Source organism: Gymnoscopelus braueri (genome assembly GCF_963280865.1).
Source record: "Gymnoscopelus braueri genome assembly, chromosome: 2".
NCBI classification, from domain to species: Eukaryota; Metazoa; Chordata; class Actinopteri; order Myctophiformes; family Myctophidae; genus Gymnoscopelus; species Gymnoscopelus braueri.
In genome coordinates this window covers 38143317-38156808 of record NC_137604.1, presented here as the reverse complement: position 1 = coordinate 38156808, position 13492 = coordinate 38143317, and the positions used below count along the sequence as shown (strand labels likewise).

At 41.5% G+C, this 13492-nt stretch overlaps 1 protein-coding gene across 4 annotated transcripts in view; it reads left to right on the top strand.

The window, feature by feature from the left end:
• rnf24 (ring finger protein 24) overlaps positions 1-13073 on the top strand; it is a 38682-nt gene extending 25609 nt beyond the window's left edge. For all 4 annotated transcript variants that reach the window (XM_080456541.1, XM_080456540.1, XM_080456542.1 and 1 more), the window contains exons 3-6: positions 278-320; positions 2226-2267; positions 9947-10026; positions 11943-13073. In XM_080456541.1, the coding sequence (XP_080312667.1) occupies positions 278-320; positions 2226-2267; positions 9947-10026; positions 11943-12096 (319 nt within the window). In that variant the 3' untranslated portion in view covers positions 12097-13073. The remainder of the gene's footprint in view (positions 1-277; positions 321-2225; positions 2268-9946; positions 10027-11942) is intronic.
• Positions 13074-13492: the final 419 nt, after the last annotated feature.

Genomic DNA, 13492 nt, shown 5'->3' with positions numbered 1-13492 from the left:
GTGTTCTATCGGCCCTATACTCCCCCAGTATAGTTCCGATTGCCAAGGAGTTTGCAATCTCGTGATCCACATTTCTATCACCAATACCATTCATCGTAAACGGGTTGTCGACTCGACACCCTTTCCACACCAGCTATTCAACCAGTAGACTCTTAATGCCCATCCCTACCCTTTACAGGATGTTCTGATCTGTCAGTTTGTCTGTGAGTGCTAGACCCTGTTGAAGTGGTTCATCTACTAATCAAATGAGATGTTTTCTTTCTCTTCATCTCCCCAGGTTACGGCATCAGGCACACAAAGAGCTGTATGCATACAAACAGGTAAACAACCCCTTGACCGACACATGCACATGCAGCCCATCGGCTCTTAAGGCAGCCATGGAAGGTTTCATGCCATGACTTTTTTGTTAAAATACTGTTCAATGACAAAGCGTCGAAGAATAAGTGTGGGAGAATAAGAGAACGAGTATACTGTAGATAAAGCCACTCTACACTCTCCCCTCTAAGACTAGTCCCACTGAGTATGTCACAGGAGCAAAATGGCCACAATGTGAATGTCACTGATCTTGTTATTGTCACAGTGACCTTAAATGGCAGAGTGACCGAGAGCATCAACAACACACACACCTGTCCTTTTATGTAATACCAGTATGAGGACCTGTTTATGAGCCTAAAGACAAATAGATGTGACCATATGGGACCAACAAACAAACACAGCAACGTCTTTTCACACCCTCCAACCGACTGATCTCCCGACTTCATTCGACTACCAGCCTGTAGTAATCTATAGTAGTCTGTTTGACGGAGAGCTACCTTAAATTTCAGAAGCCACCCAACACTTTTGATGGGTGATATTTTTGGCAACAACATATCAGCATTGATGGTTCAGTAAGACAAAGATTTGTAATAAAAAAAAAACAGCCTTGGTGGCTCAGAGCAGGGGTGACTTTAAAAAAAAAAGCAATATCGACTGATGGCTCAGCGCCAGTAAGATTTTAAACAAAATATCAGCCTTGGTGGCTCATGACAGCACAAAAGTGAATGAACTTGGTGCCACACTAGATTGTTCTCGCCAACATCCCAGTAATGTCTTAGTGTTTGAGTGTTCCATAATCCATCACTTGTCTACTTTAACTGTGCTGGCATGTGCACATAAACGTTTAGACATAGTTAATAACACATCACAAAACCGCCATTGTAACACTTACGCTTGATTTATACTTGGTTGCATGCTGTGTCGCACACCGAAAATAGCAGATCTACAAGTATGAATGATCCTTTAACTTCCTTTTTTTTTTACGGACCCGAAAAAGAAATGTGATGCTTGCAATGCATCTTACAAGTAGGCTTGTTTTAATTAGTCTAATTTTAATTTCGACCCTGACTTAACAATCTGCTCTCACAGTTTTTATTCACCACTATACTTATTGTGTTATTATGCATATTAATGTACCGGTATGTATGATAGGTGACAGGCTATGAAAGGCTGTGTATATAAAAAAGAAAAAGTATGAATTTTCATCTATTTTCCTGGCAAGCTAGGCAAATATCTGGTGTTCTCTCTCTCTCTGTGTGTGAACTTTCATTTGCATAGAGATGCTAAGTCACACCCACGTTCACATTCCCTCATCCTTCTCGCTCCACCTCGTGGGCCAATTAGAAAAGCTGTGAATTTAACATGGGTTGCTACTGAGCTGGTTATGTAAGACCACCAGGTTACCTCACACAAGCATTATTTCCGCGTAAGCAGATCCTCAAGGGATGCGACGGATTTCTTTCAGACACACACACACACACACACACACACACACACACACACACACACACACACACACACACACACACACACACACACACACACACACACACACACACAGTGTGTACATAATGTACAGTAAATATGGTACCCACATATACATACACATTCTCTCACCTGGTCCCACAAAGTCCTTGACATTAGAAACAGTATGTTAACTACAAAGTGGCCATGTTCTGATGTAACTGATGTGATCTGCTGTTCAATATGGTGGTCCTCTATACATTTAAAACAAATTAATAATGCTTTACAGCAACTTATCTCTTATTTAGATCTGCCATTTACAAAAAAAATACGAATAGTTCCGTCTTGGTGATGACATGCCCAAAATCTGCACGCCAGGGTTAAGTGGTTATTTTTGTCAGAAAGTTTGTGCTGTTCTCGTCTAACCTTTCACTGTATCCCTTCAGGTTATACAGAAGGAAAAAGTCAAAGAACTAAACTTACATGAGGTAAGTACACATCCTCCTTTCTCTCACATCATGTTTCCTATCATCAGCTGTTGAATGACCATCACCACCACGTAGTAAGACATAGTGGTCAGGAACATTCTGTACCTGTCGTCAGTCACACTGGCACATAGTGTGCTGCTGTCTTTGCACATTTTGGATTAACCAGCCATTAATGGGTGTCACGCTCGCACTAATCTCAATGTCTGCCGTTTGCATGAAAAGGGTTTGTGTTCAGTCTTTTCCCCCCCTTATTTCACCTCCCAGTCCCTTGTTAACTGTACATCGCCATGGGTATTGAACAGTTATTTATACATGTAAATCTCCTCTTTTTTAAAACACCTCCACTTCATATCTACGCAGTTAAAGAAACACACACACGCCCGCTGCCCAGTGCAATTCCTGTTCTTCTGGCCACTGAGCAGTTCAAAGGGAGCAATTGGGGGGTGCTCAAGGTCAGTGTAGTGATTGTTTACATGAGAAGGGACATTTCGCTGTCATTTCACCGTAGGGGAATTTTTTCAGGGAAATGGACATCAGTTATCACATTATTTTCCCTAACATGATTTCTCGAACTTCCATGCTGCCGTTACCACATCATACTGTACCTTTGCATAGTTGATTGAAATGTCATGACTCTATTAAAGGCACAGTATCAACACAAGTCACAACCCCTGCTAATAGATGACCAATGAAATGATCCTCCTCAGGGCACCAAGATTCCTGTTATGCAATGTGTAACCAGAGCAGACGAGTGCTCCATGTTCCAGCTCCTATGACCAGCTGCTGGGGTTGGGGTGTCCTGTCCGAATAAGCACACTTGGCATATACTGCAAGCATGTGCTGATTGTGTGGATAGGGTGAATGGGTGGTATTCTACTAGGAACTAGTGGATGGAGAGACTCATTGTAGCTGGAAAGGGCACAGGTTCAAGTCCAGTTCTAGTCTCAAGTTCAGTTTCTGTCAAACTGCCCTTGAGCAAGACAATGAACGCAGTTCTGCTCACCCATTGTTATAGCATCAGTGAATATGATTTGTGTCTTGGTTAGGGGTTTTCTCATTTTCTGTGAGATTGTTGAAACCATACATAGAGCTTGTTTTGTGATTCTGTTACTTAACTCCTGTGAGTCAATATTTCTTTTTTTGACAATGGTCTTTTGTAGATGATTAACCTACAAAATCAGGAGTTCAGTGTCTTGCTGAAGGAGAGGACACAAGACCAGTGTTACGGTGACTACGGAGACCACCAAACAGACTACTTCAGACTACAACAGACTGGCAGTCAGTTGTATTCGGAAGTAAAAAGGTTCTGTGTAAAATGTGCAAACTGTCGGCCGACGGCACTTGGCCCACAGTGCCAAGGACAACTTTGACGAGTTTGGGGTTTTCAGTGGTTTTCCACCAGATGGCGCTGTTACTTCCTGTTTATTCGTTGTGGAAAAATGGCTTTATCTCCGTTTATGTTTCTTTTTGGCAAAAACAAGCCACATTCGACTGGCCACAACTATGCAACAGATTACCGTGACCGGACACATTTTTTTTTCTCGATTCTACGAGACCCCCGTGCGTGTAACGAGGTGATCGCCGTGAGGACGGCGATCACGGAAAATATTCCATGATTTTTCAAAGGTTAGTAAAATCACTCGGAATCGCTGGCAAGGGCAGCTATAGACGATGTTTTAACTCTGGCAGTTAAAGAGTTAACCATTAACCCATTAACTGCCAGAGGTATTTTCATATTTTTTTAGCCAATGCCAGAGATTTTTCATTGAAAAAAAAAAAGTACTCAGGAGCCGAGATACAGAATTTTTAAGTTTTAAGTTAACAAGGAAGTGGATAGGAGTCTAGATCTTCGAAAAATCATATCTCCTTAGTCTTTGGGTCAAATTGGAAAACAAAATATATACGTAGATCTACGCGACTGGCACGTGGCGGCTTTAAATAGGTTCGCGTAGATCTACGTGATTGGCAGTGAATCAGTTAAGGCTAACTCACCACTTTGAGTGAAAACAGTGTAAACAACACATCTTAGCTGTAGTGTTCAGGCCACCCCACCATGGACAGTCTCCCTCTAGCACAACGGTGTTAATGAAATACTAGCAAGATAGCGCCTGTATGTGTGGCGGTCTGCACTATGCCACCCGATTGATCACCACATGTTATCATCGTAGCTGGAATTTCTCTGCTATGCTCTGCTATGTTTTGTTTTGTTTTTTCTTTTTGTACTATTATTATTATTGGAAAGTGAGAGACTGCTACAGAATGTAACGTGGGTGACAGGACGTGGGACAGAAGGAGCCACACTGTTTGGCATCATTTAAAACAATAACACTCACACAAGCAAGCCTAAGGGGGTTGACCCAGTTTTTTGGAAGCCACCAAGGCAGAGGAAAACCGGTAAAACATGACAGACTGAGTTCCTTGAAAGAAATATGGGCAGATATATTAATAAAATATCTAGGAATAGTAGGGCTCATCAGTTTACCTTTCGAGTCATGTGTACTGTAGGTTAGTAGGACCATGTAATCTCACAAGACTTAAGTAAGAAAACAACCTCTGACTCAATATGTAACAAGGTTCTGTATAGTTTACCATCTTTATTCTAAACCTGATGTACAGTAGCTGCTGTATTTTATACTGATACATTAATAAATCGATAACAACCTATAGAATTTGGTTTTATAGTGCAGCTTGATTCCAATTTTCTGACAACTTGTGTGTAGGCAGTAGGGTTGGGCAATATGAACAAAACCAAATATCTCTATAGATATTGTGACGATAATTTGTGGGGATGACTATTGGTGCTTTCACAAAATAATTACGCAATGAGATGTTTGATAAATAATCAGTAATGCCTGTATAATAAGAGCCAATAAGTGGGTTAAGGCAAATGATAGAACAACTAGAACAGTGAAGTCGGGTAAGTTCACAGTATTACATCACTTTACTGTAATGCAGTCTTTGAAACCAGGAAAAGGCAACACTTTTATTAAGGTATTATAACCCTAACCCAAATCCCAGATGATATCTAGTCTCATATGACGATATTGATGTAATGTTATATTATATAACAACATGGTAACATTGCCCAGCCCTAGTAAGCAGTATAATAGTTCATGCCCCATTGGAAATTTGGCGATACAAGCTTCCAAGAGCCTGCAGTCATCCCTGCCAGTCAAAACATTTTCATAGTATCACCACAATATAAATACCCTGTACACTGCTGTGCTCAACCTGGGTGCCAACTAGAGCAAGAACCATGAATGAATAATCCAGCACACCTCAGAAACTATTTTTTTATTAGGTCTAAAACAGAGTGAACGTAGACATGAAATTACTAGGAGAGACTGTCGTGCAGCATTGTTCACATCCGCACACAGCGGTATTATGTTCAATTTATTGTGCAACACAGTGCTGCACTAGTGTTTACCCATTTAAACCGGGAACGCATCTGTGTCATTTTCTGTGTGCCGCGCTATGAGCTTGTAGAAAAATGTGTGCAAATCTAATATATATATACATTTTTTAAGCAAACATTTGTAACTCAAATCTTTGCTTCTAGGGGTCCCTGGAACAAAACATTTTGAGATGGGGCTCGGCGGCCAAATACATTTTGGGGGTCCTTGACATGAAAAGGTTTGAGCACCACTGACATAGAAACTTTCTTTTTTTGTTTTAAAGAAAACTGAAAAGAAGACATTTGTAGAATCAGCCTCAGGTCTTGATGTGTTAAGGTGCCAAGCCTCATACCATTCTCTCCTTTGATGTTTTGTGAGACGCCAGGCTGAAGAAGTTGGTGTGCATCAGATAGCCCTGCCTCAGTGGGATTATTCCAAGTGTCTCCTGTGACGCACTGCAGTATCAGCTCACATGATATCTGTTCTGAGTAGAGTAGTTGAACACTCACACGTTTGAGTAAACGTCTCACACGTTTGAGTAAACGTCTCACACGTTTGAGTAAACGTGTGACAAGTTTTCTTTCGCTCTTCTGGTTTGTTTGCCTTCCAAATTGTGTGGGCATACAATGGATCGAACCCTTAAAGCTATAATCCGTAAGTTTTATGTCCATTGTCACCCTCTCCCGATGGAGAGATGTAATTGCAAACAATGTCTGGACTGCAGCCAAGATGGCGGATCCATTGCCATCTATGGCTGTCTGCTTCAAATAACTTTATTGCAATTGTCAACCGATAGTGGCCTACCGACAAAAAAAATAATATTAGGAAGACCCATTGGGGGGGGGGGGGGGGGGGGGGGGGTTAAATATCACCAGATGTTGCACTATGATTTTAAACTGCTGGCCAGAATGTCTGGAATGATTACAGTTTGTTGGACATTTATTTTAAAGAAAAACCCGGCCATATCCATTACACATCCACACACTGTACTGTTGCATGTGACATGGTGCTAAAATTAGCACAAAACATATGAACATCAGTTAAGCCCATAGAGGTATAATATAGAGGGCGGATTGCCCCGCCCCCAGCTATTCATTTCAATGGAAGTGCTCAGTGGCGTTTTGAAGCACCCGGAAGTCTGCCGGAAGTAGAAATATTGGGTCGATTTTGAGTCGTTTCGAGCAGCCATAGAGTTATGAGCATGCACACTAGTGTCCTTTTTGCGTCCTACGTCACAAACTACCTCCATGAACAAGCCCGAGTGTCGAGCCATGAACGCAAGATATTTATTAAATACACTCGAGATGCATATTTATATGTAAATGCATATGTATTTATGTATAATATGTTTACATATTTATATTATATTATATATATTTATATATATAAATATATCAGTATTTCTTCCCGCCTGCAGTTCCAGGTTTGGCGACTGGGGTGGCAGCTTCAATGTTTCTCAGCAACTCTGGGGGCCTGGTTAAGCCCTGCATGCTTAACTGAGGCCTTACAAGCATTGATACTGTATATTCTCATGAATCCAAATAATTTGAGTAATCAACACACACACCACTACACAGCAGCGAGCTTACAGGACGTGGACACACAAAGCTATATAAGTTAGCTGAATGCTATTTAGCCCATTCTGGTTTATGTATTTATGTGTCTTATTTAATGTTGATGATTGGTTAAACACTACAGTGCGTGTTGCCTAACAGCATGCCCTGCACTAGGCTACAAAGCACACTGAGTTCAGCACCACTGACAGCCATCATATCATTTTGGAACCTGCTTCAACTATAGAGCAATAGCTATAATGGTTAGAAAAATTGTCTCAGCAGCCTGTCGGTTCTGTTCATTAAGTAGAACAGAAAATATGGGATGGACACTACCATTACCTTGCTGCTTGATTGCACCACTCCAAAAATACAGGCACAATTATATCAATATATTATTATTATTATTATTTTTTACAGTAGAAAGGCTTCCATAGCATTGCAAATATATCTGGTTTTGAAAGCTAGACTTATATGATGTACACATTTATAGGTATGTTATATATGTTATGAAAAAGTAAGTGCTATTGTTGTCTTAGATATTCTCTAGTAGCCTATGTAAATAACTGAAATCGCTTTGTCTTTAACGCAAGGCCTGGTTACGTTGTATATCTAAAAATGTGTGTATTCAACTTCCCATATTTCCCAGGTGGGAGCTTACTGTTCTTTATCTTACACACTGTTACATTTCATCTGGCACTATAAGGCTATCGCATTAATCAGCTGGGGGGGGGGGGGGTTTCTTACGTTTTTCAATTTTAACTTGTACAATCAAGTGAATAACCATACATTTCACATAGCAAAGGAGCCTATAAATGATCAACAGTACAGCTGTTATGACTCTGTGTTGACTGTGTCCGTATGCTATATCAGTGGAATAGATATGAGCCAGAGGCATATTCATATTTCGTAAAGCTGGCTGGCTCCCACATGTCTAAATATTGACATAATACTTCATATGATTTGAATACTGACTGTTAGTTGGCCAAGTATACATCATTGCTGTCAAATCTGCATATGTCTTTTGCAGTTGGTAGCTTAGCTAAAGAGATCCAGACTAGAATAGGTTTGGTTCGGTTCAACAAGCTACAGTATGGCACAAAACACAAGCTTAAATTACTCATTTGTCAAACCTTATTTGGACAGTATTTGAATTCTCCACGAAGTAAGTCATTAGACAAGGAACACACCTTTAGGGGTTGCATCACAACAGGGCTGTATGATCAAATTAGCCCCAGATTTTAAATTAGAATTACATTGAATCGATCCAGCTGATGTATCTTGGTGGTTACACGGTGGCTGGAGTGTTCTCAACGTTTTCTTCCCATCACAGTGGAATTTGACTGGCTCTAGTTTCAGATCTGCCGGAGGTACATCAAAGAAACTCTCAGATCTCTCTCGAGAACGAGATAGAGAGCAAGACACAGAAAGAGATGGACAGAAAGGGAGAGGGATAGAAAAACACAGAAAAGAAGACAGTGAATGAAAGGGATGGAGAGATGAAGAAAGACAGATGAGAGATAGACTGTGAGAGGTTGTGTGAAAACTAAAATGTTGGCTAGTGCCGCCATTCGTCTCCCATGAGCCAAGCCATGGAAAAGAACCGAGACATTGATCTAGCATTGAGAATGAGAGCAAAGCAGCCCTCTATAGAAAGACTTGTTCTCCTCATCCCAAAACAAAAAATCCCCGGAGAGAAACGTTAGACGGCCGGCACCGCTCCTTTCATCCTGAACTTTCTGAACCTCCTGCTATTCAAAAGGAGAAGAGGAGAAAAAGGTGAGAGAGATAGAGAGAGGGAGAGGACAAAAGAGAAGTACGTCCATTGTCCCTGAAGGAAGCTTTTTGGCAATGTTAGACAACAGCCAAGAAAAGGACCGAATGCAAAAGCATGCAAAGTGACGCCTGCTGGTGGCTTGGGCGAGGGCGTGTGACTGGTTGATTTAATGTGACAAGAGTCACCTGTGTGTTCTTCCTTGCATGGGAAGAGGGAGCTGTTGCTGATGGTAATGTCTGTATCACTGTGTTACTATCAAAGAGTGTAGATTGACTGGGTTGGCACTGCGCTAGTTTGCTGTGACAGTAGGCTTAATGTTTGGTCATTACTGTCACAGCCTGTAATTCACAGCCCCACTCATTGTCAGCACCCTGACCACTGTCTACCCCATGGAGCTTGACTTCAAGCTGCATCCCATTATTAACTTGCTTGCTTGAATGACTCTTTGTTATTTCCCTGTCAATTTCTTGTTGGCTGTACAGTACTGTGTGTGTGTGTGTGTGTGTGTGTGTGTGTGTGTGTGTGTGTGTGTGTGTGTGTGTACAATGTGTTCTGTAAAGCACTTTGAAGCCTTTCCGCCTTGTTGTTAAAATGTGATATACAAATAAACCGGCCTTGCATTACATAGGCACATTAGACCAAGCACATCATGTTGTGAACCCCTTTGTGGTACTTCAAGTCCAACCAGGACGTTGCCATGCAACAGAATCTGCCAACCTTGATATTTTGCTGCCAGTGGTTGATTGGTAGCAGGTCTAAACTCTGTGTAAGTTTGTATACTTAATGGGCCATATGTTTTTTTGTCATCGTGCCTCAGTCAGTGGGTGTGGTTTTAGAACACTGCAACGATCAAACCAAGAAGCTTCATTGGCACAGTAACATAGTGGCTCTTTGGTTGTCAATGCAGTATTTGAAACTGATTGTTACCTTCTCTCTGTCTCTCTCCACCTACAGATATGTGCAGTGTGCTTGGAGGAGTTCAAACAAAAAGATGAGCTGGGGATTTGCCCGTGCAAACATGCCTTTCACAGGAAGTACGTATATACACACACACACACACACACACACACACACACACACACACACACACACACACACACACACACACACACACACACACACACACACACACACTACTCCGTAGACATTTAAGTCCAAATTGCGACTCTGAAGTCCATACAGGCCTTTTTTTTGGGGCTTTTGGACGTTGAGTAGATAATATTGTGTTAATGATTATTAATCATGATTATTAGTTTAGGTTATGGGAAACTAAAATAATAGGCGATTAGCCGCTAGCCGTTGGAACCAATTGATTGTACACTACAGCGCTACAGGACCACACACACACACACACACACACACACACACACACACACACACACACACACACACACACACACACACACACACACACACACACTCTCACAGTTTGTCAATGAGAGCTTTTTTTCTCCCCATGTTTTCACATACACAGCTGGTCACTCAGCTGTTGACCTCAGTGAAGGACCTCACTCCCATGACCTAGTTTTGTTCCACACTGTGGTTGGGACCCCTCTCACTCAATTACAACTCACTGCTATTCTCTCTCACACACATACACATACACACACACACCTTAGTGTTAGGTTTTCCAAAGCAAGCACCTTGGTCAGGTAGTGATGTTACATTACTCCACAATGTCCCCATGTCCCATTTTTCAGTTAGTGCTGCTTTGGGACTTTTGTGCCTAAAAATACACAGTCCTGGACTCGCAGTAAATAATTCACCAGCATGCAAGCTGCTCTTAGTCACACTTCGCTGGTAGTGCTGCCTTCATTCTCTGCGTTAGCTTCACAGCTGCATACATGATATGATAGATAAACAGACAGACAGACATACTGTATAGAGACGTGGGGCGCAGAGTAGATGAAGCTCTCCGTTTAGCTAATGGAATGTACTGTGAGGTGCTTTGTTTTAAATTGGCCACCAAATGGCTTATTTCACCTAATTTCAGGAATAGTAAGTGAATCTCCTGTGTAGGACTCAGATGTAAGATTAGAAGCACACTACTATGATCCTTATAATATCATCTTAATAATGTTGGACATTTAAGAAATGTTTCCGTCATGCTCACCATTACAGTACCTCATTTCCATCATGAAGTGACGGGCCATGCAGGGCTGTGAGGGGCTGAGCACGGCTGAGACCGGTTGTCTTTTCATTACAATTGGGGCCAGTGGGGCCATGTTCTTTGCTATGATGCATTGCTGCTGTAGTAACTCAATGCTGTAGTCAGCTGTTTTCTGTTATGCTAGTCGGCTAACACTAACAGTAATGTAGCCTGTGTTCCTAATGCTGGAGTCCAGCTGTTTCCGGATACCTGCACTGCGTCAGCCCAAATTAACAAGAGGGCCTGAATTTAATCACTTATCCAGATGTTAATTTCTTTTTTTATGTTACCTATTTAGTCTGTTTACCTCTCCTGGTCAGAAAAGCTGTTGTAACTAAGGTTTCAACAAAAATCAAACGAGTGTCGATGTGACTCACATCAGCATTTCTTTCAGTTGAATGGCTTGAGTAACACCTGACAATCCTATCATGGGCAAGTGGCTGCCTTGAAAAGACACCTATTCTCTCAGGCTTATGGCAAATAGTTGTTTTGGTTGTTTGTTTGTTGGTTGTTCATTGTTTTTGATGTAAAGCGCCCTTGGGTTCATGAAAGGCACTATATAAATTCAAGCTATTATTGTATATGATTCCGCAACCCCGTTGTAAACAGCCCAGCACCAGGTGAGAAGAAGGGCTGACATTTCGTGACTGGAATCTGTGCCCAAGCAGTTATTATTTATGGAAACGGATTCTCAGCCCAACTCAGCAATGTATTTGAAAAAGAGTATAAGTCATGAAATATCAATGTCAGCTGAAAGTCCTGCCTCTCCATCTCTTTCTCTCGCTCTGTCTCTGTGTCCAGGTGCCTGATTAAGTGGTTAGAGGTGAGGAAGGTGTGCCCGCTGTGCAACATGCCAGTCTTACAGCTGGCCCAGCAAGCTGGCAGCCCCATGGATCCTGTGCCAGCCCCAGTGCCAATACAGCAACCTTTGCCTGGCGTGGAGAATCTGGTGTAGCAAATACACACTCACACACACAAACACATACACGGTTACCATTGCACACTACAGACACAGCCAAAAAACACCTGGTCACCCACCTGTACAGTCACATTTGCATCTGAGGACATCTGCACATCTTTGTATCTGAGCATGAGAACAGATAGACAGGAGAAAGTAGAGCTGCTATGCAGAGACTCACAAGGGAGTGAATCTTATCTGCTCCTCTGCTTTCCTCTCTTCTCTCTTGATGGATTCATCACAAGGATTTATGGCCATCAGCTCTGGCTGATACAGCTACAGTACTATTCTATTTCTCCTTTTTTCATTTTGATTCTTTTCATGGACAAATGGAGAATAGGAGTTCTCTTAGTTTTCTCCTCTGCCAAGCCTGGGCAACAATTGTTTCACAACCAAAGCACTTTTCTGGGGACACCAGCGGAAGACAAGAAGAAAATGAGACACAAAAGCCAAGAACTACAAATATTTGAAATGTAAAAACGGTTGCATTATTTTCTTCAGCTTTTATTATTATTGTTTTCTTTATAACAAGCACTTTATGAGAACTCAAACTTAATTGCTTGTGAGCGTAGTAGCAAGGTCCTATTTTATATTTTATTAACTATTATTTCTTTATATGTACAGAGCCACGTGTTATTTTTTAGGTTTTCTTTCTTATTTTTTACTGAGTGAACTTTGGTTTTAAAGGACAAAGATCTATCTTAAAGGGACAACTATACCCAATTCAGTGTAAATGTTAGAAAATGTGGTCAAAGTTTTGTGGTCTGATTACACAGGAAAATACACAATCACATACTCATCAGAAAAAAGCTCATAGAACCTCGGGACACCACGTCCAACTAAATGTGAATTACTGTTGAAGGCCTGAATGTGTTGTAACCCAGATGTTTTTTGGGCCATGCCCCCCACACACACACACTCATATGAAGACTTTATAACTTGATATAAAAGGCTACACAAGTTTTTTTTTTTTTTTTACAGTATGGCCACTGTCTGTCATTTCAAACAAATCAACTAATCATCACTGGTTGTGTTGCTTATGCTAGAATGCAGTGGTATATTGCAACAATGCTTAGGAAAGTACTGTGAATATAGAAAGAAAACACAATGAAGAACAAATTATTTGTCTTGGGAGTACATTATTGACTGAAGACACACACACACACACACACACACACACACACACACACACACACACACACACACACACACACACACACACACACACACACACACACACACACACAAAACAGGCTGTAGTCACTTCCTGTGTTGTGGAGAGCAGGAAATGGAGAAACCTGACCTGAGGGGTCCTTCCTATGACTGACAACCAATCACACGTTCCTATGACTCCCTGAAACAACCAATCAGCCGTTCCTATGAATCCTTGGGA